We start from the raw sequence: 26881 nt of genomic DNA on the forward strand, positions 1-26881 counted from the left end.
TGAAGGCTTTTGCTTTTCTTCTCTTGGTACACAGTTTTCTTTTTAATCTCGCTATTTCTAGTGATCATCTAGTCAGCGGATGACAACAGGAGGTAGAGTTATCCTGCAGGGGGGTTAAAGAGAGGGTCTGAGGTATCGGGCAGATCAAAGTCCCTTTTGGCCAGGTGATATCGTAGCACATAAAGTCGAAAAATAGGGTCCTATATGGATATGCAAAAACTATTTCCATATCGTCATTGGTGGAAAACTTGATACATTGGGTCTATAAGTAAGCATTTTGTGGGATTCTTTAGTCGTGGAGACTGAAAGGATTCGATGGAGCCGGCCACTTCCTCAAACGGACGCTTACGGCCACTATCACAGATTAAACTGTTGCAACCGAGTGCACGGAGGCTGCGCAAGGGCTCTTTTGTGGCGTTTCTTTAAGCCTGCTGACGTCAGGTGTCAATGCGAGAAATCAGCCCTCCGCTATGATTCGGAGAACTTTGGTGTTGTGATACAGGGTAGGTGGTGCGTCAAAGATAACATCCGACTTTGTCGCCGTCTGGAGACGGCGGGATAGGCTATTCTTAGTAACACTCAGTGTTCATACACTCAGATGCTGCTGAATCCTCCTAGCACGTGATATTGTCGTCTTATGTCCCTCGGTTCTCGTTTGTCGTGTGATCATCCTTGCAGATAACGACATGGGAGTCTGTCAATTCTCCGTACTTATCCCCTCCTTATTTTCGCCACCACGACCCCGTAATCAAAGCCAAGCGTTGATCCTTGCGTCCGGAAGCGAGGTAGGGCTGACTCTTGGCAGCTGGGGTTGCAATCGGTTAGTCCTTGTAACAAGAGAAGTCCGAGGGAGAAGTCCGAGGGAGGAGTCCGAGGCCTGTGATAGTGAAGTTCAACACAGCCACAACAGAAAACTTTTTTTCTTATCTCTTGTGTTATTGAGTTGAGTTATCTTACACCTGGACTCCCATCATGATAAGATCCTCCTTTCCAAAGAGACCGTTTTCATCGCCATCCTTAGGGCCATCACCAGCTCGCTGGATCATGGGATCCCAGGGTCCGGCTCCGCGCTAATGCAGGGGGCCCGGGATCCAAGTCAAGCGAGCCCCAGCTGTTGGTTCGTCAAAGTGCAAAAATGGGGGTCACAAGGATCTCTGGTGGCTCTACGCCTTACGCTACAGCCAATAGTTGACTGTTTGAACCAAAGTATCTTGGCATGTAGATCAGGCGTTGGAAGGACATGCTTGCTAGCTGTGGCGTTTAAACGCCAATAAGCAACTGTGAATGCCTCGAAGCCAGGAAGCATGCTTAATTGCTTAATTGGCCCGTCGTGTTCCCATGAACCATGGATGTCCGTTCTTAGTTAGAGGGTCTCGGCCTCCTTTCGATCCATTGGATCAAGCGCCATGCTAGCCGCCCCCCTTAAAATGCCTCAGCCTGCCACTCGGACGAGTTTATCTTGAGAATGGTTTGACCCTCTCTTCCTTTCTCCCTTGCACGATCTTTTCGTCAGTCGCTCTTTTGTCTCAGTAATTACCTAGTCATTCTTTTCGTTGTTTGTTCAAGATGTTGGCCATGTCCAAAATGTCCAATCCTGCGCTGCGGATGTCCGTCCTTGCAGCAGCAGCGGTTACTCTTCTCGTCATTCTTTTCACATTTTTCCAGGAGCCCTTGAAGGCCCCTCTAGACTATGCTCACCAAAAGGCACAACAATACTGCGACCAGTCATTCAAGTACGCGCCCGCATCTGAGACTTGACATTCCAATACTAACTTTGAACTAAAGAGATCATTCCGCTCCGGGTACAAAAGCCGGAGAATTAGCTTCGGGTGACCCTGTCCCAGCAGAGGCCCGCAACTGTGTCGATCCCTACCGTCGCCCCGGCTATCTCTACATCCCGCAAGACGCAAAGGAATACCACGAGACGAGATACATCCCATACACCGAAGAATATCTCAACGCCGACGCCCCCGAATACGCTCAATATCCTGCCGCCGAGGGTGAGCTTATCTTCAATGCGACCGAAGTCGAAACCGAGTTTCTCGAGTCCCCCGCCAACCCCCAACCATGGATGCAAAAGGCCGTGGCCGAACACCGACGACGAACCGAGGCCGCTCAACAGTCCAAGGAGGGCAATCTTACGGTTGAAGACTTTGTCAGCATGAAGAACGACGCCGAGCTTGGCTGGCTATGGGGCCGTCGCGTCGTCATGTTCAGTGACTCTGTCGATCGCTACATGACACAGTTCTTCTGCGAAGAGTTTGACGGTGAGATCACATTCCCCGTGCAAGACGAGTCTGGACGATTCTCCAAGGGCATCTGTGACGTTCCCGCCTTCAACCTTACCCTCGTATACCTCCACTCGACCGGATCCTTCACCTACAAGCCCAAGTGGTGGTGGAAGCCCAAGATCAAGTACGTCGCCTGGGAGGAGCGCTGGGAGATGCTCTGGAAGCCCCATGAATCACCCATCCAGGGAGAAAAGGGCCGCCCGGATCTTATCCTCTGGCAGAACGGCCTCTGGGATCAGCGTGCTTTCTGGGAGGGTGGTTCCGCTATGCATAACCCTGAAGAGCTGCGCATCGCCGAGAAGGGCAGACAGATGGTGTGGCAGGAGGTGCGATTCGTGACGGCGCGCATCAGAAAGATTGCGCAGCGTCTGAACGACGAGTTTGGTGCCGATGCTCCCATCATGTTCAGGTCCTTGACTGTTCACCGAGAGACTGGCATGGGAGATGCCATCATGTTTGATCTCGACCGTCTCGGAAGAGCCGTCGCCGAACAAGCAGGACATGAGGTATTCGAATGGGGTCGTCTCATCACTCTCCTCGGGACCTTGTATAGAGACCAGATGCACCCAGGCAAGGGACCTGGAAGCTGGCTCTGGGGTAACATGCTCCTCGAGTACCTCGCCCGATCCGTGGGATCCAAAGTTGGCGGCGAGACAAGATCACCGTACTTTGACGGATGGGATGCCTGTCACAAGGACCTGTCAGGTTGGGGAGGACGATGAGTTGTCCATATCAAAGTTTCATGTTTGTTTATACCTTGAGCTCTAATTGGCCTTCCAGAGCGGTCGCATCCGCCGGACGGGCTAACTGAATTGAATGTACGACCTTTACTATGATAATCTCAGTGGACTCTTCGTGATGCTTTCGTGACTGGTGTAGCTGAACTCATGTTATTTTTGTGAGAGGCTGAAGCTGGCTATGAGCTGACAGACGCATCTCCACGGATCCCCTCCCAATCTCGATCTTGACGCGTGGAGCCGACGGGGGCCGAGGCACGGTAGGTGCCGCGAGGGCTGATGCATAGCGCGCAGAGAAGCTGGTTGGGGGACGCTAGCTTAGGTACACAGCTTGAGCCGGCGAGCTCGAGTTAGTGAGAATCCAGGGTCAGAGGCCTCTGGGGAGGTGTTGAGCTTTGGGACTCAGAGTCGGTGCCTGGGTTGGCTATGGAACTTCTGACGCTGCTTGCCCTTATCGCTGCATGGCACACTTCCAGCAGGCTGATGTTGGTCAGCAAAGACTAAAGTCCAAAGATGAAGGGCAAGTCTGTCGATCTTGGGATGCCGAGGCTCTTTAACTCGGCTGAACTGTGGATGTTGTTGCTCATATCGGTTCATCCGATACCCTGGCAAGGCTACACACGAACAGCCCTCCAGTTCTCAGCCGAGCAAGATTGGAGTGTAAAAGCCTCTTGTAAACGGTCGCCAAAGGCCGAGACCATGCGGGTAACCTGACCGGGGGATACGTATACATGTTTCTCCAAACCCTGCATCGCGCACGGCCATTGTCAATGCGCAGCAGCTCGTGATTGGCGATGCGTTTTCTTCAACACCACGCTATTTGTCCGGTTTGCCCCGCACTGCGATTGGCGATGGCTTCATGCGATGCAGCGCCTTGCCGACACGAGCAACGCCACATAGAATTGTTTCGTCCCAATTTCCGCTGAAAATGAGGCGCTTTAGAAGAAGATTTTGCCGCATTCTGTGCTACCGGAGGTGAACGGGATGAATTATCGCAGAGCCGGACTATACCTTCTTGTGGAGGGAAGAGGATCGCATGTGACTGCTTCGCTTAGCAAGTGAAAAATTGGAAAACACGGAAGCGTAGAAGAATATTTCCGGAGGCTGTTCACTAATTAGCCAGCTGATAATAATAGTTTGAGGCTTGCCGGTGGAGGTGAACAAAACAAGTGCCGATATGCCGTCCCAACCAAGGTTCACAAGCGTTGAATTATACCACGGAACCCCATCTTCCGGGCTGAATTATACGCATTGCATAAATCTAGGAGATGAACATCTGCCTCGTGATTAAACATTCCAGCTTAGGGCTGCAGATTTCTCCAAAGCCACAGGGAGGGGTTGCCCACCACCGTTTCCCATGAGGCCTTGGCGCTTCTCGGTGAGGAAAAAGCCTTTGTTTCAGTGTCGGAAATGCCGCAACCAAGAAGGATTCTGGAAGGATTTACACGCTTGGAGGCGACTTTTGAATTCAGCCTTTGACGGGAGTGGAGGAGAAGCAATAGATGGATCAACAACGACGACTGCGTGTCTCTCTGTGATTGCAAACAACACCGAGGGTCTCACAAGACACTGAAACTGCATTCCAAATTCCAGCGGCCGAGGCGGCCAACCCCATCGCCGCTATCATGGTCAGGCCGCTGCACGTCGATCGGGTATTCAGATCGGCACAGTGGGCACACTTCCCGGTGCCTAGCACCTATAAACATTGCCAACATCAATCTCTATCAGCAACAAATAACCCCAAGAGCCAGATAATGGCCTGTGACCCTCTCCTACTTGTTCATCGTCAAACATCAGCCTCTCTCGCCCTTCGGGCTAATCTCCCCGGTGTGAGGTTACTTCGCCCTCACTCAACAACCAGAACCGCCGAGCGGCGGATCTTAGCGCTCTTGAATCCCCCGACTATCCCTCTCAACTTCTTGCTGCTGACGAGGCTTGAAGACGGTGTATCCCCCGCAATTGGGTAGGAATCGACCGGACCTGCCACTCCTTCGTTGCTCCTGTAGATCGACAAGCTCCGATGACGCGATGAGACGGGACCCCGAGACGCCTCTTTTCCCCACAGTTGAAGTGCCGGGCGGAATGTCTGTGTTCCGAATGGCTGGACCTGGATGCGTCAGGGAAGACCCTTGAAATAGAATCTTGATGTTGGCCCTTAGCTCGTGCTGACTCGCCTTCTCCGGCCGTGTGCTTTGACCTTCTCTCTGAGCCCGGTGTGCTAGCTAGGCGTTTCCAATGTCCAACACGAGTATCAATCTGCCAGTCTAGGCAGGGCCTGGACATTGCAGTCTAAAGCCACATCAGGAGACAGGGCTGGGCTAAAGGCTTAACCGACGCGGGGCTAAAACGAGGCCCTCTCCTCCTCCCACCTCCCGTAAGCCATGACTCGTACAAGCGCGGCAGTTGATGTTTGCCTCTCCTTGACACGTCCATTGACATCCACCTACATACATGACGAGGCTTGGTTACCTTTCTGAGATGCAGAGATCGCCATGAAGCACATCTCTCTGGCCCAAAAAGGCAACTCGAACCTGACTAGAAGAAAGCTGAAATGAACCTTCATCCTCACCCATCTCTCCTCAGCCGCTACTGCAGGACAACAAGGACGATCATCCAGGGCATAGAGTGATAATAAAACAATAGCCGTATCGGCCGATCGCCAGCTCTAGACCTGGTCCCTGGAAGATGGCGTCTCTCACCGGGCGAAACACGATAGCGTCAAGCTGAATAAAGTTTACCGCCCTTCCATCGCGCAACTCCATTAGCTGGTACAAGGCAGAAGCACCCCTGAACGCAGGTACGTGCCCCTGGTTGCTGCAGAATCTCGGCAGGTGTGAAACCGTTGATCAGCTGTGCATCAGAGGGGGGTTCATAATTTATGACAGTCACATATCAACATGCCAGGTTCCCACGATCCCATGCGTCTGGGTTCGCTAATCTATTCTTTTCTTTTTCTTGTTTCTTTTTCCTGACAATCGTTCAGCCCTGTGGCTTCGAGTGTCAAGATGCAGTCGAGGCAACCTGATTTGTTGTGCGCCGAGTTTATCACCTTCCCGGCGGCTACTGTGTTTCTACTGCTCCGTGTCATCAGTCGTAAGATCACTCGAGTTGGGTTTTGGTGGGATGATTGGTTTGCTATCTTCTGCTATGTATGACGCTTGTGTTCTTGATGAACTGTTCTTGCTGACTCTGCTATCAGACAACCGCCGTGGCATGGGCCGTCATGATCCCTTTGTGTATGTCTTCAAGCATTAGAACTTAACTTCAAAGCTGACTGGATATTAGGGGTCGAGAGAGGATTCGGCTTACACGCAACCGACGTCAAGGGCATGTCCTTTGAAGATGCAAACGCGACAACCAAGAAATTCCTCTTCTTCATCGAACACATCTACGCCTTTACCCTCTTTTTCGCCAAGATCTCCATCTTGACATTTTACTGGCGCATGTTTCGAGTTACCAACATCAAGATTGCCATCAAGATTTTGCTTGGGTGCTCTGTTATCTGGATTCTGGCTCGGGTATGTGATTACCGTTGACAAAAGGAGATCATGGCTAACTCCGTGTTGCAGACATTCTTGACAACCTTTCACTGTCTTCCTGTGGAGGCCTTCTGGGACTATACCATCAAGAACAAGACATGCGCTATCGAAAGTTCCAAGTTCTTCTTTGGCACAGTTCTCGCCCACGTCATTATCGACGTTGCTATCTTGGTCTTGCCCATTGTGCAGATTCAGAAACTTCAGCTGCCTGGCATGCAGAAGCTAGGCATCATTCTGATGTTCATGTTTGGTATTCTGTAAGTGCCTGTATCATTTGAAGCTTCGTATGCTAATGACCTCAGGGTCTGTATCGCTGGTTTGGTCATTGTCGGCGTGTCTACAACCTTTGACAACACATCGCCTGACATGACTTGGAACCTGGCCCCTATTATTATCTGGGCCACAGTAGAAGTCAACTTAGTTACAATTTCCAGTAAGCTTCACTCATTATACCTTAAGAATATCTTGCTTACAACGTTTAGCCTGCCTCCCTACGATCCGACCAGCCTGCATCTACATCTTCACCTGCACCAACCCAACCTCATCTCTCGGCTCCGCCTCTAACAGTTATGGTCAATCCTACGGCCGAAGTCAAGCCAAGAAATCGATCAGACTTTCCACCCTTCCCAAGGACGAATCAAGCTCCACACACCAGCTCGCTGGGGACGAAGAAGGCGGAAGTGGTTCCATCTCATCCGACTTTGAGAGCCATGCCCTCGATAGACACCATGGCAACATTGCTACTGTCACTGTTCCCAATAATAATCGCACTTCGGGGGATCATCATAACTCTGGCTCATTTGGAGGAGGAATCATGGTCAAGAACGAGACGGTGGTTCGCGTGTCGACGAAGCCACGTTGATCAAAGTTGCCATGAGGTTGATGTACGATTTATGGATACCCTGTTACATAGTTAGGAGTCGGAGTCGATAGCCGGCCACGGAATAATTGTCTATATACCCATGCTCATCATGCTTGAAATGCTGTTCTCAAGTGTGTACTCCCTACTGTTCTCACAGCATGTTTTTCGACTCGTCGACAGCTGGTCCCGTGGGGATATTACGAGCGCTCGAAACCTTAAAATGTGGCTTAATGACGATATTCAGCTTCTGCATAGCCTGTGAGATAGGTAGGTAATGGCCGTGTATAGGGTCGGTTCGGCCATCGAGGACTGTCAAGGGGCTCCTCGACGTGGTTGGACAATATGGCCTCCACTCTGTCATCCTTTTACGCAATTTCCGTCTCAACCGAACAATAACCGGGCGAATGGTTTAGTGGTATAATACTCCCTTAGCATAATTCGTCCGAATCATCTGGGAGTGGTCCAGGGTTCGATTCCCTGTTCGTCCATCAGGAGTGGTTTAAATCCACCAAAATCCTCCATTTTTGCCTTGTTTTTTTTTTTTGGTTTGCTTGGCATTGTGTCAAATGTGACAGCCTGCAACATGCCTTGAAGGGTGTCATGTGATGACACTAGGCTCAATTAGGAAGTCGCAGAAATGCGCTTTCCCCTTTGCGAGGCTTCGCCGAGAAACACACAGACAACAACAATATAACACATCGTTACATTTGACACATTGTCTGTGACTTTCATTCGGCCATTTTCTCACCCATAATTGAACAATTTGACCCCCCTGCTGGGGTCTCTTGGCCGGGCGTTGACCGGTTAGCTCACAGGTCCATGCAGCCGACACCTAAAAGCTATATAACCCAATGAGGTCGAGTTGGAAATGATATAACGTGCATGATAAGCATGCGCCGCATCCAAGTATGCGCCGCACTATACTGTATAGGCAAAAATAGCAAAACCTTTAATTTGTGAAACTAGCTATAAAATAGGTAAAATTCTAAATAAAATATTTTTAGCTATTTAACTAAAAACAAAACTATATGGTATTTTTTTTAAGATTTTTGAAAATTACCCTTTATATAAATAGCAATTTATACAGTGTGAATAGGTTTTTTCTATATTAGCTTGGTAATAATTTTTTTTTAAAAATCTAGAAAAATTATTATAGTTTTTATATTATATAATAAGCCTAATCCATTAGTTTTAGTCTATTGGGGCTTAAATACAATTTTAAAGAATTTTTTTAATACTTAATTTTAAGGTAAAAATACAAGTGCGGCGCATACTTGCATGCGGCGCATACTTATCATATACGTTACCATGGTGCTCACTTAATTAAACTAGGCTACTTTCTTTTTCGTTGCATCATTTCCACGCATCCGTAAATGAGCATTGTTACCCCTATTAGGGGAATGGCCAGGGTCGCGTAAATCTTTAAGTCAGCTTTGGCAGCCCAACTCATGGGCTCTTCCTGCTCTATAGTAACGAATCCCATCTGTAGGAAATCCTTTAGGTTATTAGCTTTCTGGCGGCAAATGGAGGCGGTGAAGGTACATACCGCCACGAATGAAGCTGGCACAAAGACCAAGGCGAGGACTCAGTGTCTTTACCACGTGAGCCTCGCGGCTCGATTGCTCTGCAAATTGGGCCATGGCCGCTGTGTTTACTGTACTCATGTTTGTCTGCTCCGAGGTCATTTTGCTGATTTCGCTGCTCCTCAGGGATGCCATGTCTCGCAACTATTATGGTTAGTCTTGACCAACTTCTATCAAGGATTGTGAACTCTACTCGCCTGTTCAAAGGTCCCCTTTACACGGCCGAGCACAGCAGAAGAGCTTTTGAGGCTGAAATTGTGTTCTCGCTGGATCTTCTCCAAGAAGCTACAGAGTACGTCGGCTGAGGGACCATGAGTCGGCCCTAACGAGGCCATGGCTTTGAGACCGACGACCTCGCTCTGCAAATGTCTTATCGTTTCGAGGTTCAATTCTATGACATTTATAATTCTTCGTGCTTGGTCCGAAAAGTATTGAAGCGTCTTTAGGTCCTTGCTCATCTGTTCAGGCGGATCAAAATCGTTGAGCTTGACCGTGTCCAACGCAGACATGATGACGCGATCAAACTAAATCCATGTAAGCGCTCCCATTCAGAAATCAGATGCCGTTAGAATGCTCACGAATTTAGTAATCTCATCATCTAGATAGTTGATGGACTGACGCAAGCCATGATCGACACTGCTCAAGCACTGAATATGGAGCCAAGTCCAATCCCTAGCGAGGTCCCTCGTTTCGTGATCTTCTTTCGTGATATCACCCAGAAGATCCGCAATGTTTGGAGGAATTCTGATAAGGAGATTCGAGACGCGGTTAGAGGCAAGGTTGATTTTTTGGTGAATCAGTGCGTGACGGATAGACCACGGATTCGTCCCTGGCGTGGCATCCTCTCTCAGGGCCATATACTTTAGCAGGTAACATAGTTCTAGTTGCGTTTAGTGTTAGTAGGTACCATTTTGACCCTCATGTAGTAATCCAGTCACGCATACCAAAAGACACCAAGGTTCCAGAGGAATCCAACGTAATATCCGAGCCAAAGCCGGCAAACCCCTCGTCCCGGGCAAAGCGTTTTCTTCCAAAAGCCGTGAGATAGCGATATATGCTTGGAGAAGCATCCAGAGAAGTAAGAAGGCTTGTCATTCCGTCGCGGGTAATTGCCAAATGGCCCCATCCATATGCTGGCTCGATAATGCTGAATGACACATGAGCTCTGTTCCTTGAGCAATAAAGGGACGACATTAACTTACAACATAGACGCTCTCATTTCTCCATCCCTGGTGTCGCCGCTGTCGTCATTCTTTGGGCTATCTCGTGTAGCTGGGTCGTGGTAGATGGAGAGATGTTCTCGAAACTCGCCCTCATTGTAAAAGCAGAACGTCTCGGCTCCTGTCCAAAAAGCGAATGTCAGTAATGTCGTTTCATGTATAACTAGCTTCTTCTTACCTTGTGAAGAAAGTTCTGCAACTTTGATCTCTAGTTCACTGCTGTATGGTGGTGCGAAGAGCCTTTGATTATTCTTAGCCAGGTCTCGGGCGATCTCTGCTAGGCGTACGCGCTCTGTGGCCTGTTTCCGCGGCCATGGGAGAATGTTGGGCATTTGAACGACAACAAAGGGCAAGCAGTCTGAAGAATGGAAACACTGGAAGAGATGAAGCTCTGGGTTGGGTTTGGTGCATGGGAAGAGTCGCTTTTTCAATTATTCCGACAGGCCTTCATTTAGCGGGGCTTGCTCCCCAGAAGAACACCCTCAAACGCTCAGCCACTGCGCCCAAACCCGAGGTTTCCCTGCGAGCCAAGTTTCGGTTGGTTTGCTCCATCTACATTCGTAATCATCCTCGATAGAGCTCAGGCTGATTCCGCCTCGTCAGAATACGTGGGTACCCCGGTGATCCCCGAGCCCCGTCACTTGCTACCACACAGAATTCTGATTCCCATGTCGGTGATATTTAACAAGTAGTGAACTCACGAAAGTTGAGGCTCGTGCTGCTTGAGGGATTCGTTGTCCGTTGACATAGACAGAACAGCCTTTGAGGCTCTCGGCATTCATAATGCAGTTTCGTATACAATCTCCAACTGGTTCCTTTCCGACATTCATTTACTTGTGCTCTGTAGCCTGGTGCTCTGGCCCGTCATGCAAATGCCTCCTCACAGCCTGCCTCGGGTAACAATGGTGTGAAATTCAGCCAGCCACAATTGCGGTAACAGACAGCGGGTATTCTTCTTGTGTTGGTTGGCGATTGGTAAGCATACACCCCTCGCTTGCTGCTGTTATTGTGCGAGGCGACTGCATTAATTTGCGGGCTTTATGCAGGAGAACACCATTTCGCACAAATGTGTTCTCAACCCTTGGGAGCCTGGTTTCATTTGCTGGCCATGCTAGAAACCAGGCTGCGGGTGACGTGTCGTCGTGATTGTGATTTGCTCTGCCCAGTTGCGTAATACTACTAACCCCTTGTAATTTGAGAGTCTAATGGTTCATTGGTCCTTACTGGCTAACTCCTTCGTTTTTTAAAAGTAGGAGTGGTCCTTTGCGAACAAGGTAGTAGGTAGGACAATCACATGGAGCGCCGCAATGAGGATATGACAGACTAATGGGTACACTCCCTCGTCAACGGTGCCTACTTTCAAGATGCAATGATTGCATTCTTCCATTCTTCACAAGTAGGTGGCTGTTCGTCAGCTCCCCTCTGGAGCGATTTATACTTCTAAGCCAATTTGGGCCCTGCTTCTCTGTTGAGCTGGAGATTTTATGCTCTCATAAATAGCTAGATTATCCTTCATGATGAGAGCTGGAACTGTGAGGGAGTCTCTGTCATGGCGGACTTTACTCCTCGTCTCCCCCTTCAGCGTTTCTTTCATCTCCCTGTTTTGCTTGACGAGAATTGAATAGGTCCTACGTAGTGATGTGAATGTTCTGACTCCTCAGAGCAGAGTTTTAGTGGTCATTTCCTCACCACTGCATTGTAGTAATAATAGGTCAAATAGGAAAACGCACAATAGTAATACCTACAATATCACGTATCATACAAGCAATATGTATGACTTATACAGCTATAAGCACACTTCAGAAAACATAAAGTCTAGAGTTGAAGCCATATGTCTCACATCCGCCGCGTCTTGACTCCAAAACCTTAGTGTTTGAATAGCAACCCGTATGGCAGACCCCCATCTTACTGGAAGCTTGATCCTGCGCTCAGGCTGTCTCGCAGCCGCCAGAACGAGACAAGCATAACCAAAGATGCGACGGGTAATGAACCAGGAGCCACCGTGCCGCAACGTGTGTTGATACTCGTGGATCTTCTGTACGCATCCATGAACTGCTTTCTCTGCAAGCTCGACGCATTCTGGAAGCGCTACCTGACCGGAAGGTAAGTGGAGGACGTGGTAGAGAATGGGACGGAGTAGGAGTTCGTTCCATTCGAGAAAGCGGCTACGGAGACCATAGGCAAATTCGTTGTCGGGGACTTGATCATCGTCAAATTGGACGATGGCCGGTAGATGGAAACGCCTATCTCAAGTCAGAATGATGTCTAACCCTTGCCTATTTCTAGTTGCTTACCATATTGATCTCTGTTTCTCCAACTCATGGTACTGACGGATGAGCTGTGAGGGGTTACTCAACCAAGACTCCTCTCCACCTTCAGCGAGATGCTGAAGGGTATCATCAATAGTTCGCCTCAAGGAGATCTCGGCTAGATAATAGCACCAACCTCTCTCTTCAAACTGCGAGTCATAGTTAGTTGGGGACAAGCCCCTTATCTCGATATCGGCACGTAAGGTAGCAAAGGTGAGTGGTGGTTCTGGAAGGGGGTCAGGATATGACAAGTCTCCCAAGCCACTGGGTGGGAGGTCTATCTCGAGTAGAAATTCCCTGAAATCAATGTTAGGGTCTGCCAATCTTGTATTCATTTCTTGGCCAACCTCTCAGCTCTGAAACAAGACCAAAAGACTCTCTGTTCGATATAGAGGTCGTCAGGTCCAGAGGATTCGCAACTTGCCCATGGTCTTGTGCCGGTTTTGAGTAATCGGACCTGGAGCCTAGCGGCGGCCTGTTGAAGATAGAACCATGCTTGAAGATGTCTAAAATACGTCTTCTCGTATATGAATGCCAGAAAGAGACACTGAATGTCTAACAAATTATCGCCCAAAAGACCGATTCTCTTCTTGGCTGCGAGGAAGTACGCTTCTGCGTTTGTCTTGTTCTCAAAGAACGGGGCTGTATCTCGTGCATCTTCGGGCCTAAGTAGCGTATCCACGTGGGTTTCTGGTGGCTTTTTCCATGGTTGGGTTGTGACGCCTAGAGCAGATGCTAACAGCTATACTAGTTCAGCACATGTCAAAGGAATACACGAGATGTTTGACTCACCACAAGACAAGAAGCCGAATCCCATCGCAAACCATCTTCATCAGCGATCTTTGCAAATCTCATGAGCTGCTTGCCATCCAAGATTGGATTTCGAGCATGGAAGAGAGTGAGGAATCTTTGACACAACCGCGTGAGCCCCCCGTCTTGAAGCAAGCCTGTTAGCTCAGAGCTGTGTCGGTTGCCCCCATCCCCTCCATAGGAAGCATCGCTCTGTTCAGGTACAAGGAGAAAGGAGTCAATTTGGGCATCCTTCTCTGGCACGGTGTCGTGCAAAACCGGCCACTTGAGTATGGCCTCGCATCGAAAGGCCATGAATAAAGACGTATTAAGACTTGAACATCTTGCATGGACCGCTGATTGTTGGGGGTTGGAGACCACGATTGGAGGAGACTGAACAATCCCCGGCGATATGTGCTGATGATTAGATGTCGTTTGTGGCGAGGTTTTCGAGCATGTACCAGATGCGACTGGAGAGGCTACTTGCAACCGCCCAATCATGTCCTTGATCTCATCGAGGCGTGCAAGGATCTTTTGATCTGAACCCTCGCTTTCGGCATCATTCCCAGCCGGAGAAGGCGGCTGAGGCGAATCATCCTCGCCGTAAACGCATCGCGCACGTTGGCGAAGACAGTAGCCGCAACTAGGTCTGCCATTGTCACACTTGACCTTGCGAAGACGACAGAATTGACAAGCCACCGGGACTCGTTTTCTATGTGTGTAATCGGTCGTTGTCCGGGACCGCTTCTTAGCCCGTGGTACGTCTTGGGAACCGGTCGGGGTGGAGCCAGCGTCGTCAAGGATCAGGGCCAGGTCTGACGGGATGCGGATTGCCTGGCGATCGCGATTGGGCTGAGCTGGGGCATTTGCCGATAAGGACGAGTCTGGGGCCATTTGTGAGTTGTCTTGGAGGCGCTGTGTCCTTTGTTAGAGGTTGATGAATGGCGGAGATAAGAGGGGAAAACAGGACAGCCAATGGATGAATAATGTTGGCCGTTGACAAAGAGGGGTCAACTTGCATCGCAATAGGCTAGTCAAGTACTCTCGGAACTGAGGCTCGGCACCTAGTTAAGTGATGAAATTGCCTCACAGAACATGACCTGGGTGACAGCACTTGTCCCGCTGGGTATGCAGGCACAAGATACATGCTTTTGAGCAAAAAATGGGCCGATGGAGCTAGTTTGTATTTGATCGATTACGACATAACCCCCTGAATCACGACATCTGTAACTCGATGCCGCTGTGCGTGCTTTAGGTATGCAGGCACAAGGTACTTTTAAGCAACGAATAGGTCAATTGAACTAGCTCGCTTGTATTTGGTCAACGACCACATAACCAATCGATATTACATGTTTGAAGACCAGGGTTTGCCCCACGAGCTGAACTATGGTATGAAGGTCATACTAAACCGCCTCCTCTGCAACCTTGAACTCCTTGTGGTCAACCGTAGCCTCCCCAACTTTAGACTGCTCCAGCAGATCAACATGAGTTTTTTTAAACTTCCGAACAGGCACCTTGCTGTTGAATAGAGTGTCAATCTCCTCCAGACTCTTGCCATGACACTCAGGCACGCAGAAAAATGCAAAGCCCACCGAGACAGCTGCCAGGCTTCCAAAGATGAACCCAACGCGAGGCCCAAGGGCAGCGTAGGGCGGGTTGAGAAGATACGGAAGACCAAATGTCATGGCGGCCTGCGTGGAGATGGCAAGTAGTGAGCCAGTCGCGTATGTGAGATCTCGAACTTCGGCAGAGGGCAGCTCGGCGGTGATGGTGTGCGACAACTGGCCCCACGAGGCGCAATATCCAGCACCGAAGATCATCATCGTGGCAATGATGCCGCCCTTGACAGTGACGCTAGGGTTCGAGATCATTCCCAGGCCGCCCATGATCAGAAGCGCCGAGGCCTGGATAGATGAGCCGCCCAGTAAGAGAGGGCGTCGACCGATCATGTCAACCAAGAAAAGCGTCATGATGGAAACGACGAGAGACACAACCGAGTTGACAACCGAGAGGACAAAGGGGTTCACGGTGCCGATGGACCTGAAGAAGAGAGTCCCGTACATGCCCGCAAAGGCATTTCCCGTGCCGTGGAGGAAGAAGTTTGTGGCGAGCACGATTCCCGTACGCTTGATGTGCTTGCGGCCCCAGATTTGCAGCCAGCGCTTGGCAAAGTTTGCTTCGGCTGGCTTGTAATGGTTTGACTCGCAAGCAGCCTGGATCGAGGCCAGCTCTTCTTGGATCTGCTCCTCCGAGAATTTTCCTTGACGAAACAGCCTTAGTGCATCTAGTGCCTCCTCGTGTCTCTCACGCAGGACGAGCCAGCGTGGAGACTCTGGCATCCAGAATGTGCACAATAAAACTATCGCGGGGATGCAATAGAACAGACCAATGGGGAGGAGATAGCTAGTCTTGCTGGGAATCTCGCTCGTTCCATAGCAGACGAGTGACATTATGAGCATGCCAGTGAGTAAGGCGGTATTATACGAGGCAACCATGGCCCCTCGTGCTTGTAGCGGGGTGATCTCGGCCTGGTACAGCGGGATCACAGCAAGCTCCATGCCGATGTAGAGGTAGTTCAGAGCTCTTCCTGCGAGCATCTGGTCGCTGGTCTGAGCCGTGAGGAGAATGGTGGTGCAGATGATGGTCCAGATGCACATGACTCTAACAGTAAAGCGTCGACCGAAGCGGTCGGTGAGTCGATTTCCAATAATCACACCTACAATCATGTCTTAAAAGATGTCCACATCTGGCAAGGGATAGTTGTGACTTACCGCAAGCAAAACCGACAATGGAGAAGCCGTTGAAGAACGAGAGCCACTGCGGCTCGAGAACGACGGTACCATCCGGTTGCTTCGTGCCAAATTGGTGGGTGAAGTGCTCCATGGCTTGAATATTAGTGAATGCACTTCCCTCGAAATCAAAGTTGAACTGAGACAGAGCTAGGATTGCAGCTGTAAAGAAGAGTCTTCCATTGAACAAGCCTTTGAAAGGCAGGCCCAATTTTGAAGTACCCATGGTGATGGAGTGGCCCAGGGGGTGGTTGGTGTTGAAACTGATGTGTAATAAGAGCAACAGTTGTTCCCTGAAATGTCGGCCAGAGTCGAATGATGCTGGATCTTGACAATTCCAACTTGAGGTGGTTCAACTCATGTTATTTAAACTTGGACAAAACTCGAACTTGACATGGCTAAACAGATCTAACCTCTTTTCGGTAGGGGCTTTGGGGATAGATTGTGGGGTTGGGAACACATGTTCTCCAAGTGCGCCCACGATGAAGCAAAAGCGTCAACGGGTAACATGGAGTAGAGTGGTGTTCAGGGTATCACCAGCTCGCTCGTCATCTTGGAGCATCTTGCCTCATCGTTACCTTGAAAGCTGGGGATGCCACGAGGACTCATGCTCCCTTGCCGAGGTGGGTATCCGTATTTCCCCACGTAGCATGATTGGCCGTTGTTCTCGATCTCATTAACTCCGTCCTCCCGCTCCGTCCTCCCGCTCCGTCCTCCCGCTCCGTCCTCCCGCTCCGTCCTCCCGCTCCGTCTATCCGTCGGTGTCCGTCTCCTCAGCGCTCCTCCACCTCACTTCGGCCAGTCAATGACCAGGATTCAGCACGCGTTATTTCGAACCCTGGTCTATGTACTCTATTTCCCCAGACTACAGGATTAAACTAGCCCAGAATGCATCACAAGATCTGCACCCTCAGCTTCGGCTACAAGCTGTCGCCTGAGTGCCCCAGCCTTTCTTTTCAGTTGGCTCCGAAAGCGGCATGTCTAACCATCCGTCGAAACAGGGAACAATAACCTTCCTCGTCCTCATTTCTCCCGAGAAGCTCTCACTCGATGTCTTTAATTCTTCTTCCCTGACCCGAGGGCCAACCTGACATGATCCAACTTGTTCACTCTGTCAACTCTCTCCCAACAAAGCCATGTCCCAAAAACGCCCCAACTTCCTCATCATCATCGCCGATGACCTAGGATTCAGCGATACAAGTCCCTATGGCTCCGAGATCAAAACACCGGCTCTTGATGCCCTTGCCCGAGAGGGTCTGCGCATGACAAACTTCCACACGGCCTCAGCCTGCTCCCCTACCCGTTCCATGCTCTTCTCCGGCACGGACAATCACATTGCTGGACTCGGCTGCATGTGGGAGCACATGCAGATGCGCAAGGACTACTTCAAGGGTCAACCTGGCTACGAAGGCTATCTAAACCACCGCGTTGCAGCTCTGCCCGAGATTCTGTCCGACGGTGGATACTTTACCCTTCTATCGGGAAAGTGGCATCTTGGATTGACCAAGGAGTTTGCCCCTTGCTCTCGTGGCTTCAAGAAGAACTTTACCTTCCTACCAGGCTCAGGTAATCATCATGCCTACGAACCGCAGCTGGATGATGCTGATAGCTGGTTCTGTGCCTTGTGCACTGATGGGCATTGGATGGAGGGTGACGAGTTCCTCAACCGCAAAACAGACTTGCCTGAGGATTTCTTCTCCACCGTCAGCTTCACTGACAAACTGTTGAACTTTTTCACTGCTCGGTCAGAAGAAGAAAAAGAACAGCCCTTCTTTGCCTGCTTGCCCTTTACAGCCCCCCATTGGCCGCTTCAAGCCTCCAAAGAGAGGATCGCAAAGTATGGTACGTTAACCTCTAACCCATCCCCAGCTTCTTTATACCAAAATACTGAAAGTTTTGTATGACAGCTGGCATGTACGACGACGGCCCCGATGCGCTAACCCAGAGACGTCTTGCGCGGCTAAAAGAACTCGGACTCGCACACAAAGATGCCAAGGCACCTCCTCCTGTTGCGAGCGCCATGACCCCAGAGTGGAATGATCTTTCACCCGACGACAAGAAACGATCTGCAAAGACCATGGAGATTTACGCTGCCATGGTTGAACAGATCGACGAGAATATTGGACGAGTGGTGGACTACCTCAAGGAGAGCCAAGAGTTGGATAACACTTTTATCCTCTTCATGTCGGATAACGGTGCCGAGGGCGCAGCCATGGAGGCTCTGCCGGTGAGCTTTGATACCCAATCTCGGCTTAGTTACCAGCCTAATGCGTGTGTTGCAGATTATGGGCGGCCCGAGCACGATGGCCAATATCATCGAAAAGTACTATGACAACAGTACAGAAAACCTCGGTAACAAAGATTCGTTCATCTGGTACGGCCCTCGCTGGGCAAACGCGGGAACTGCCCCGAGCAGGGGTGTCAAAGGCACAACCTTTGAAGGCGGGATCAGATGTCCCTGCATCATCCGTTATCCTCCCCTGCAGCCACAAGCAGGGAGCATCAGCAACTCTTTCGTCACCGTCATGGACATTTTGCCCACGGTCCTCGAGCTAGCGGGACTTGAACATCCCGGAAAGACATACCGTGGCCGCGCAGTTGCGCTCCCTCGTGGTAAGCCTTGGGTACCACACCTCGCTTCGAAGAAAGCAGATGATGTATCCATCCATGGAGAGGATACGCACGTCCACGGCTGGGAACTCTTTGGCCACAGAGCAATTCGCCAAGGAAACTGGAAGGCTGTGTGGGATCCGAAGTTGGAAAACGAGAGATGGCAGTTGTTCAATCTCGAAAAGGACCCAAGTGAGCAGCGTGACGTGGCTGGCGCAAACGCGGAGGTTTTGGATAAGTTGATATTGTTCTGGGATCAGTATGTGGCTGAGACGGGCATGATTCCATCACCAGCCTTTTAAAAGAGGTGGACGGGTGGCATCGGATAGGGCTGCCTGTGGCCTCGGCCACCGACGCCAAACTAAATAACCATCTCATCTGCCCTCCAGACTAAGAATAGGATCACGTCTTGCATCAGGTGCCAAAAAATATAAAAGCTCGCTTGAGGTTCGTAAGGTTTCATAGTCGCGCCAAGACTACAAGAGCCTGTAGCCGCCTGGATCCCAAGTCCTGCGCAAGCACTCTGTTGACACCCAATCTTGTTACAACACAAAAGGCCGCCAAGAATTGCCTCTGCTTCAATCTACCCATCATGCTATAAGTAGAACAGCATTATCAAGCAGTTTGCTCATAACTTCCGCTTAGTCATGCCGCTATCGCGACAACGGGGCAGCATACAACCAAGCGAATGGTTTAAGGTATTGTCCAATTTAAGTGATGCACTTACAAAGATATTCACACTCACCTCTATTTCAGTCCCTGAGTAAGCATCTATTCTTCCCTTCCATCTAAAAACAAGACGAACCGTGTACTATTTATACGAGCACCCATGCTATCAGCCTCTTGATTTTCAGGGGAAATGGTTCCACCCAACACGCGTCAACTCCACTATCTTCTCCAGTTGAATGACGCAACCATCCACGTACTCTCGCCGGTTTGCCGATATCAGGTCCATTTTACTCAGATCGACGCGAGGGAGGATGAAAAAGTTTACTTTCAGCTTGGATCCGTTTTGTCTCCCACTTTCCGAATGTTTTTTCTCTCTTTAATCTCGTCGTGGAAGTGGTTTCCCTGTTAATACACTCGTTTGTTAATTTCGAAAAACACTCTTTAGCACAATTATTGCTACCTATACTTCTTTCAGTTACTTTTCCGTTCATTTACCATGCATTTGGGGCGATCTGCAATTGCCCTCGCAGCGGGCCTCATCGCCTCGGCCACTGCTCAGACTTACAGCGATTGCAATCCTATGAAAAAGAGTATTTTCACAGGCCAATCCCTGAAAGCTCTTTAATTAACTGTATGCAGGCTCTTGTTCCGCAGACGAAGCCCTCTCTTCCTCAACTTACTCTGTCGACTTCACCAAGGGCGCCGACGATGACAACTGGGAATCCATTGGCTCCGGAGACGTCGAATACACCTCAAAAGGTGCCGAGTTTACTATCAACAAAAAGGGCGATGCTCCTACTATCCAGACCAACTGGTACATTTTCTTTGGTCGTCTTGAGGTCCATTTGAAGGCGGCTTCTGGCACCGGCATTGTCTCCTCTGCGGTTCTCCTCTCAGATGTTCTTGATGAAATGTAAGTTCAGCTCTCTCAACCATTTATATGCTTGTACTAATAGAAAAACCAAAGCGACTGGGAATGGCTTGGTGGCAGCTCCGAGGAGGTTCAAACCAACTACTACGGCAAAGGCAACAGCACCTCCGACACCCGCAGCGAAACCTTCGCAGCCGCTGGCTCCCAAACCGCTTCTCACAACTACACCATCTACTGGACTAAAGAAACCTGCGTCTGGTACATCGACGGCACCGCAGTCCGAACCCTCAACTACGCCGACGCCCTCGGCGGCGAAAACTACCCTCAGACACCCATGCGCATCAAGCTCGGCATCTGGGCTGGCGGTGACTCTGACAATGCCGAGGGAACTATTACTTGGGCTGGTGGAGAGACGGATTATAGTGATGCGCCTTTCACCATGATTGTTGAGAGCGTCAAGATTGAGAACTTTAACCCGGCTGGGAGTTACACTTATGGAGATCAGACAGGAGATTACGGCAGTATTGAGTTGGATAAGACGCACAAGTCTGAGACCAAGTCAAAGACTTCGACCAAGACGACTTCGACTGACACATCGACTGGCACATCAACTGGAACAACCTCTTCGACTGAGACTGCTGCTTTCGAAAACAAACAGCAGGTCGACTCAACAGCTTCCTCCGATGTCTCTTCAGCCACCACCCCAACAGCAAGTGTCACCACGGTAGAAGGATTCGCCACAATCAACCGACCAGATATCTGGGTTCTTCTAGGAGCGCTGGCAGCTGTATATATCTAGCTCACACAAACACCTCCAAGCGAGATGTCCCCACGAGGCCTCACCTCTTGTTAAGCTTATTCATCTCCTTGGCATGCTTGTACACCAACTGCTTCGCCTCCTTGTCCTCGAGATAAATAGTGAATCCATCGTTGTGGTTCTTTCCGTATGAGAAACCACCGTAGCCGAATTGCCAGTACATATCCGGCATCTTCGTTTCCACTTGGATCTTTTGCCACTTTCCGATAACCTCTAATCTCGTCTCTGGTCGTGTAGTATTGAGATACTCCTTGCGGGCCTCGGGTGTCAACCAGCCGTATTCTTCGTGGACGACGGGCTTGCCAACTTTGGTGCCGGATTTGGCGTGGTCGATGATCCATTGGTTAGACCAGCTGACAGTCTTTGACCACCAGTCAGGATAAGTGTGGAACACGCCAAAGTCGATATTGGGAAGAGCAATTTCGTGATCAAAGTCACCGCCATCGCTGCCGTTATAAGCCCAATCATCTGACTCGCGGTTAAAGCCACCTTCACCACCCCAAGTGACGAGATGATCTGGATCGAGACTCTTGACGTAGGCGCTCATCTCCTCGACCCAATCGGAAAGAAGCTTGGGTGTGCAGTTGTCGCTCCGTGGAAGGTTGCGGACTCCATCAGCGCCGCAGCGAGGTTCGTTGGCCAATTCCCAGGCCATGATTGCAGGCGAGTTCTTGTACCGATTCACCATGGCCTTGACGTAGCGCTTGTAAGCGTTCTTAATCTTGGGCACTCGGTAGAACTATAACCTCATTAGCGTGGGTTCAATATTAAAACAGCAGTACTCACATCATCATGATACTTTCCCCCAAGGTTAACAGTATAAACATCCATACCACCATAATCAGCCCAGTTATTCGTCAAAGCCACAATAAGCTTGACCCCAGCCTTGGATGCAGCATTGACCACTCTGTCAAATCGTCCGAGATTGATCTTGGACTTGCCATTCTCCCAAGTCTGAAAGTAGACGCTTGTATCACCTGCGCCCTCTCCTCCATACTTGGGAAGACCGTTTGGATCGGTCGTGGCATTCCTGTCGTTGAAGCCCCAGGTACGCATGACGTTCAGGCCGGCCTTTTTGGCAGCTGTAAGGCCGCGCAGTGCATCCTTTTCGTCCTATAGCTTGTAAGAATGATGCATCAATTGGAGTAGTCAACTTACAGCCTGGAAGGGAAGATAGTAAGCGTTGCTCCCAGCAAAGTAAAAGTCCTTGCCATTCAGCTGAAACTTGTCACCCTTGACAGTAACAAAGTCCTTCTTAGGTCCCTTCGGACGGGCCTCAGCGCCCAAAAGGCCCGCCGAAAGGGATAGGAACAAGGCAATGTTGAGTTTCATTTCTGCGACTGTACAGATCCAGCGACCTGTTCCTGCAGTAAATGCTTCCCTGAGGCATTTATACCCAATCTTGTTAATAGCAAGGGTTGGAGTCTCGTCCCTAGTTCCGTTTAGACCTTGCCTAGCTCGGGGTGCATTTCCCTGATCGACATGGAGAAGCACGTTCCGCTACAAATTGGGATTTGCCGGTTTCTGCTTAATTAGAGTCGCATCGGGTGTTCGGGCCGCTAGGGAGAGGGGTATCGTGACAGGCTATATCAGCCGACTATGCTTAAAATGACGGAACCTGTTCATCCATGGCTTCATTGGGTCGATCCGTCATGATATTTCGTCAATTAACTAACGGCGAAAAAACTAGATTGAGCAGCTGTCGGTCTTGGGATCTGTTTTTGACCTTTACCCCATTTCTTGGCGCAGCATCATTGAGTTTACGTTTATCCGGACTCTGGGAAACATCCCCGCCTAGAACGTTTTAGTCAAAAGATGGTCACGGCTCGGGACAGCATTGGTGGATAGATTTGCATCGTTACAATGGCCTTGTCTGAGTGTCTCGGCAGTTTTAAATAAAGGCCCATAGCTGTTATATATCTTGTCGGTCAGGCTCATAGTGGAACTGATCAACTAGGTTTGTTCTATCGGTTCATTCTATCCCACAACATGGCTACCAAAGTGTTCCTCGCCGCTTCGGCTTTTATCCTAGCCAGCCCTGCCTTGGCTGCCTCGCCCAAATACTTGATCACCTTGTCCGTCTCCAAGAGCCTTTTTTTTTTTTCAGTGGACTGATTAGTTCCAGCGGTGATTCGTATTCTCAAACTGGCTTTGACATCAACGGTGAAAAGCCATCATCCTCAAACCCCCTGGGAAACCCTCCCTTCCCAGGATGGACAGCATCAGGCGGTGTGAACTGGGTCGGCAGCATGGCAGCTGAAGTAAACAGCTCACTCGTCCTGGCATACAACTTTGCATACGGAGGAGCAACTGTTGATGCCGATATTGTCACGCCTTATCTGCCGACGGTCCACAGCATGGAGGATCAGGTAGATCTATTCGTCAACAATTTGGCTAAGCGACCAGACTATGCGCCTTGGAAGGCTTCGAATACCCTTGCCGGCGTGTGGATGGGAGTTAATGACGTAGGAAACAGCCATTGGGCACCAAACGTGACTGATATTATGGAAGCTGCAGTGACGAGGTACTTTGAACTGCTCCAAGTGCTCTACGACTCTGGATTACGCAGATTCGTCTTGCTCAGCGTTCCACGTAAGTCATCAACTTAAAGTGCCGTCTACTCATCTAATACCCTGATAAGCAACCAACTTGACGCCGACCATGCTTAACCAAGGAGAGGAAAACACCTCTCGTCTCATCACTGCCATCGCGCTCTTTAACGGGCATATAACTACCAAGCTTCGCGCTTTCAAGAAGGCCAATCGTCAAGCGAAAATCACACTTGTCGACACATCACGCGCATTCAACAAGGCAGTCAAGAACCCTACAGCCTACGGTGCGCCTGATGCACTCTGCATTAACCCAGATGGAGTGTCTTGTGTAAGTCACAGCAATCACATCAAGCAGGAGAATGCTGACGATGAAATAGCTGTGGATGGATGGTTACCACCCCGGCGTCGCCATTGAGAGGCTTGTTGCCAAGGATGTGGTCAAGGACCTCAAAGCGGATGGGTTCAAGTGGTGAAGATAAGACACGCGAAGGTGCTTGGCAATATGTGTCAGTTGACGAGGCAACGAAGCAAATCCTATAAACATTGACGAGTGCAAGGCATATCTTGATGAGAGGTTGCTAGGCACCTCTGGAACATGTTCATTACTGCATACTAGTCCGTTCCATTCACTCCGTTTCCCTCTATATGGAATACAAAATGTCATGTAGATGGTCGTGCCGTATCCCGGTCCGTATTCTAGATCGACGGTCGGTCAGTGGTGCCACAGCGCAGCTCCGCTTCGGGCCACATACTTTATAGCGTAGTTGGTGAAAAGAAGTCAGACTCTGCTGACAATGATGCTTCTCTCAAACCTGCTTGAGAGGCTTCGACGGGCTCTCCGATCGCATGGAGGAAGTCGAAGGTATGTCATCAGCGGGGAATCGAGGAGGTGTCAAGTCCTCTGACGAACGCATGGGCACCCTATCAAGGCGAGCCGTGGCAGCGAGGGCATCCAGCTCGGTAAGAGTGTCAACCTGAGTCTGAGACTTCATGAACGATGCTCGGTCATCAGCCATAAAGGGGAATCGGGAGTCCGGGTTCTTCTGCCAGAAGACCATGGCACTCGAGATGATGGTCATGAGCAGCAAGATCAACGAGAAGGCGGCATTGAACAAGACCAGAATAACACCAGTGACAGAGGGGCCCATAGCCGGCATTCCAAAAACGTTGGTGAGAAGGACAAGGCAGATGGCGTTGAGGAAGTTGAGGACGTAGATGGCAATGTTCAGCGAGTTGGTGCTCTTGTCCATGTAGGGCAGCATAACAGTGCTCGTGATCATAGGAGCTGCCTCAATGACGACAAGAGCGATGGCCTGCAGGTCGCCATTGTGCTGGCCGAGAGCGATGAAGAAGCCCTTGACCAAGATGTAGGCAATGAGAGGGACGATAAAGTAGTAGCCCGAGGCACGGAACTGGATATAGAGGAATCCCCACTTGTTCAAGACACTCGAGTCGGCAAAGAGGCTGTAGGTTGGGTTCTTGAACGCAGCGAGACGGATGATAGTGAAGGCAGCCGTGACGAGGATAAGAAGCATGCCGAGGAAGTAGAACACGGCGAGGAGAACAAGGGCAGGAGAGTCAGCCTGAGTAAACTCCCAGACAGAAAGGATGGTAATTCCAGGGAAGCCCATGTAAATGAGACGGAGAAGGATGCCCTTGAGGATTGTTCGCCATTCGGTTCGGAACTCGAGGAAGCGATCGCGCTTGACCCAGGCCTGCTTGACACACAAGTCAAGCGCAAACTTGCAGAGGACGACAATGATGGTCGCAAAAACAAGGGTCAAAATGAAGAAGACGAGGCTGGTCAAGAAGAGATTGGTCGTCTCGATCTTGGAGCGGAAAGCAACTCGCTGCATACCATACACGATGTAGGATCCGCTGGCGAGTTCAATGTTGCCCCTCTTGACAAGGCCATCGATACCGCGAGCCGCATGGTGCATGACGCTTCGAGGCACGACGGCGTCAAGGGAACGCTTTGCAACCTGGACAGAGGCCGATCCGAGGAAGTGAAAGATACTGGCGGGGGCACCTCCAGTGGCTCGCTGGTACCACGTAAAGATGTCTTGCATCCAGCTCATCTTGATGATGCCCATGGTCCACTGGAAGTTCTGCGTCCAAGCCTCCACGATCGGGGGCATGTGGATACCGGTCAAGCCAACGATGGCCTGCGCCTGGAAGTAGCTAAACAGAGAGAGGGTGTTGGCGGCCAAATGCGCGGCCGCATTGCCATAGCCGAGGAGGGAGGTGACGGCAGACGAAACAAGGCCAAGTCCAATGATGATGGCAGTAACCCACTTAACCGAGATCTGCTCAACCGTCTTGCCCGTACCGAAGTCAGCCTCTACACAAGCAACACTCTCGCCAGTATCAGTCAAGTTGATAAAGGCGCGAATGGTAGCGTCCAGATCAGGAATGCCGTAGGCAATTCCCGGGATACGGTCAAGGGTGTCGCCAAGATCAAAATTGAACTTCGAGTCGATGTTTCCGGGCGTCATAGGGCACATCTGGGACAGCTTGAGTTCGCCGTTGCAAGGGTCGAACTTGTCGTGGAAGAATCGGTAACCGTAAACATCGAGAGAAACGTCAAAGATGACATATCCTTCTACCGAGGCGGAGGCGGAGAGGTCGACGGTGGCCATAGAGTTGTTGGGTGTAATGGTGACTTTGAAGAGACTCGCGGTAAAGAGTGACTGGCGCTGGCAGCTGTTCAACGAATTGGAGGACAAGATCCTCTCGGCTGTGACGGAGGTAACAGCCGAGAGGAGCAAGGCCAGCAACTTCATGAACGGTTTCATCTTGGCGGTCTTTCGTCTCGAAGGAACGGAGTTGCTCGATAGTCGGTTGCAAGCGAATGTCAGGAGCAGGATCGCGATCGGCGTCGGCGTTGTTTGCTCGAAGTGGTGATGCTCGCTCTAAGCGCGCGCTTCAGCAACGGGGCTCATCAGCTCGAATCGATGATCGGATACGGCGGAACGAGCGTGGGCGTGTCGAACCGTGTGCCTATCGATGAAGCGCAAGGCGAAAACGACAAAAAGAGTCTTGGGCCATCCAACGTTCGATTGATGGTGATAAGATCGAGAGCGAGGGGAATGTAAAGTCAGGATGAATACGAGAGCGGATGAATAGATTAACCGGAGCCGTGACAGCTCATTTCCCGTATTGTCTCCACATTTAGCTCGGTTAGCCCCGATCTACGTCACCAACTAAGCCATAAGCGGAAATAAGGCTCGTATCCGTCAGCTG

The 26881-nt window shown here is 50.3% G+C and overlaps 8 protein-coding genes and 1 non-coding gene across 9 annotated transcripts; 6 read left to right on the forward strand and 3 right to left on the reverse strand.

The window, feature by feature from the left end:
• Positions 1–1566: 1566 nt before the first annotated feature.
• On the forward strand, positions 1567–3013 carry LRP88_03804 (uncharacterized protein; the record flags this gene model as incomplete). Its single annotated transcript, XM_083240413.1, has 2 exons — positions 1567–1724; positions 1786–3013. The coding sequence occupies 2 exons, from the start codon at positions 1567–1569 to the stop codon at positions 3011–3013; spliced, it is 1386 nt and encodes a 461-aa protein (XP_083103703.1).
• Positions 3014–6033: 3020 nt separating this feature from the next.
• Positions 6034–7429, forward strand: LRP88_03805 (uncharacterized protein; the record flags this gene model as incomplete). Its single annotated transcript, XM_083240414.1, has 6 exons — positions 6034–6177; positions 6228–6264; positions 6314–6546; positions 6598–6812; positions 6870–7000; positions 7050–7429. The coding sequence occupies 6 exons, from the start codon at positions 6034–6036 to the stop codon at positions 7427–7429; spliced, it is 1140 nt and encodes a 379-aa protein (XP_083103704.1).
• A 398-nt stretch (positions 7430–7827) lies between these two features.
• On the forward strand, positions 7828–7917 carry LRP88_03806. Its single transcript has one exon. It is a non-coding gene; the product is annotated as a tRNA-Ala (tRNA).
• Positions 7918–14733: 6816 nt separating this feature from the next.
• On the reverse strand, positions 14734–16345 carry LRP88_03807 (uncharacterized protein; the record flags this gene model as incomplete). The annotated part of the gene is made up of 2 exons (XM_083240415.1): positions 14734–16046; positions 16102–16345. 2 exons carry the CDS (start codon positions 16343–16345, stop codon positions 14734–14736), a joined length of 1557 nt encoding a protein of 518 aa, XP_083103705.1.
• A 910-nt stretch (positions 16346–17255) lies between these two features.
• Positions 17256–19031, forward strand: LRP88_03808 (arylsulfatase; the record flags this gene model as incomplete). Its single annotated transcript, XM_083240416.1, has 3 exons — positions 17256–17961; positions 18027–18346; positions 18402–19031. 3 exons carry the CDS (start codon positions 17256–17258, stop codon positions 19029–19031), a joined length of 1656 nt encoding a protein of 551 aa, XP_083103706.1.
• Positions 19032–19894: 863 nt separating this feature from the next.
• LRP88_03809 (concanavalin A-like lectin/glucanase domain-containing protein) lies at positions 19895–21068 on the forward strand (the record flags this gene model as incomplete). The annotated part of the gene is made up of 3 exons (XM_083240417.1): positions 19895–19988; positions 20038–20311; positions 20366–21068. 3 exons carry the CDS (start codon positions 19895–19897, stop codon positions 21066–21068), a joined length of 1071 nt encoding a protein of 356 aa, XP_083103707.1.
• Positions 21069–21108: 40 nt separating this feature from the next.
• LRP88_03810 (glycoside hydrolase 5 family protein) lies at positions 21109–22418 on the reverse strand (the record flags this gene model as incomplete). Its single annotated transcript, XM_083240418.1, has 3 exons — positions 21109–21825; positions 21873–22190; positions 22245–22418. 3 exons carry the CDS (start codon positions 22416–22418, stop codon positions 21109–21111), a joined length of 1209 nt encoding a protein of 402 aa, XP_083103708.1.
• Positions 22419–23075: 657 nt separating this feature from the next.
• Positions 23076–24111, forward strand: LRP88_03811 (SGNH/GDSL hydrolase family protein; the record flags this gene model as incomplete). The annotated part of the gene is made up of 4 exons (XM_083240419.1): positions 23076–23161; positions 23212–23678; positions 23728–23966; positions 24016–24111. 4 exons carry the CDS (start codon positions 23076–23078, stop codon positions 24109–24111), a joined length of 888 nt encoding a protein of 295 aa, XP_083103709.1.
• A 333-nt stretch (positions 24112–24444) lies between these two features.
• On the reverse strand, positions 24445–26433 carry LRP88_03812 (transient receptor potential ion channel family protein; the record flags this gene model as incomplete). Its single annotated transcript, XM_083240420.1, has 1 exon — positions 24445–26433. One exon carries the CDS (start codon positions 26431–26433, stop codon positions 24445–24447), a length of 1989 nt encoding a protein of 662 aa, XP_083103710.1.
• Between the last annotated feature and the right edge of the window lie 448 nt (positions 26434–26881).

Source organism: Fusarium phalaenopsidis (assembly GCF_050370095.1).
Source record: "Fusarium phalaenopsidis strain FUZ10S chromosome Unknown contig_32288, whole genome shotgun sequence".
Taxonomy (NCBI): Eukaryota; Fungi; Ascomycota; class Sordariomycetes; order Hypocreales; family Nectriaceae; genus Fusarium; species Fusarium phalaenopsidis.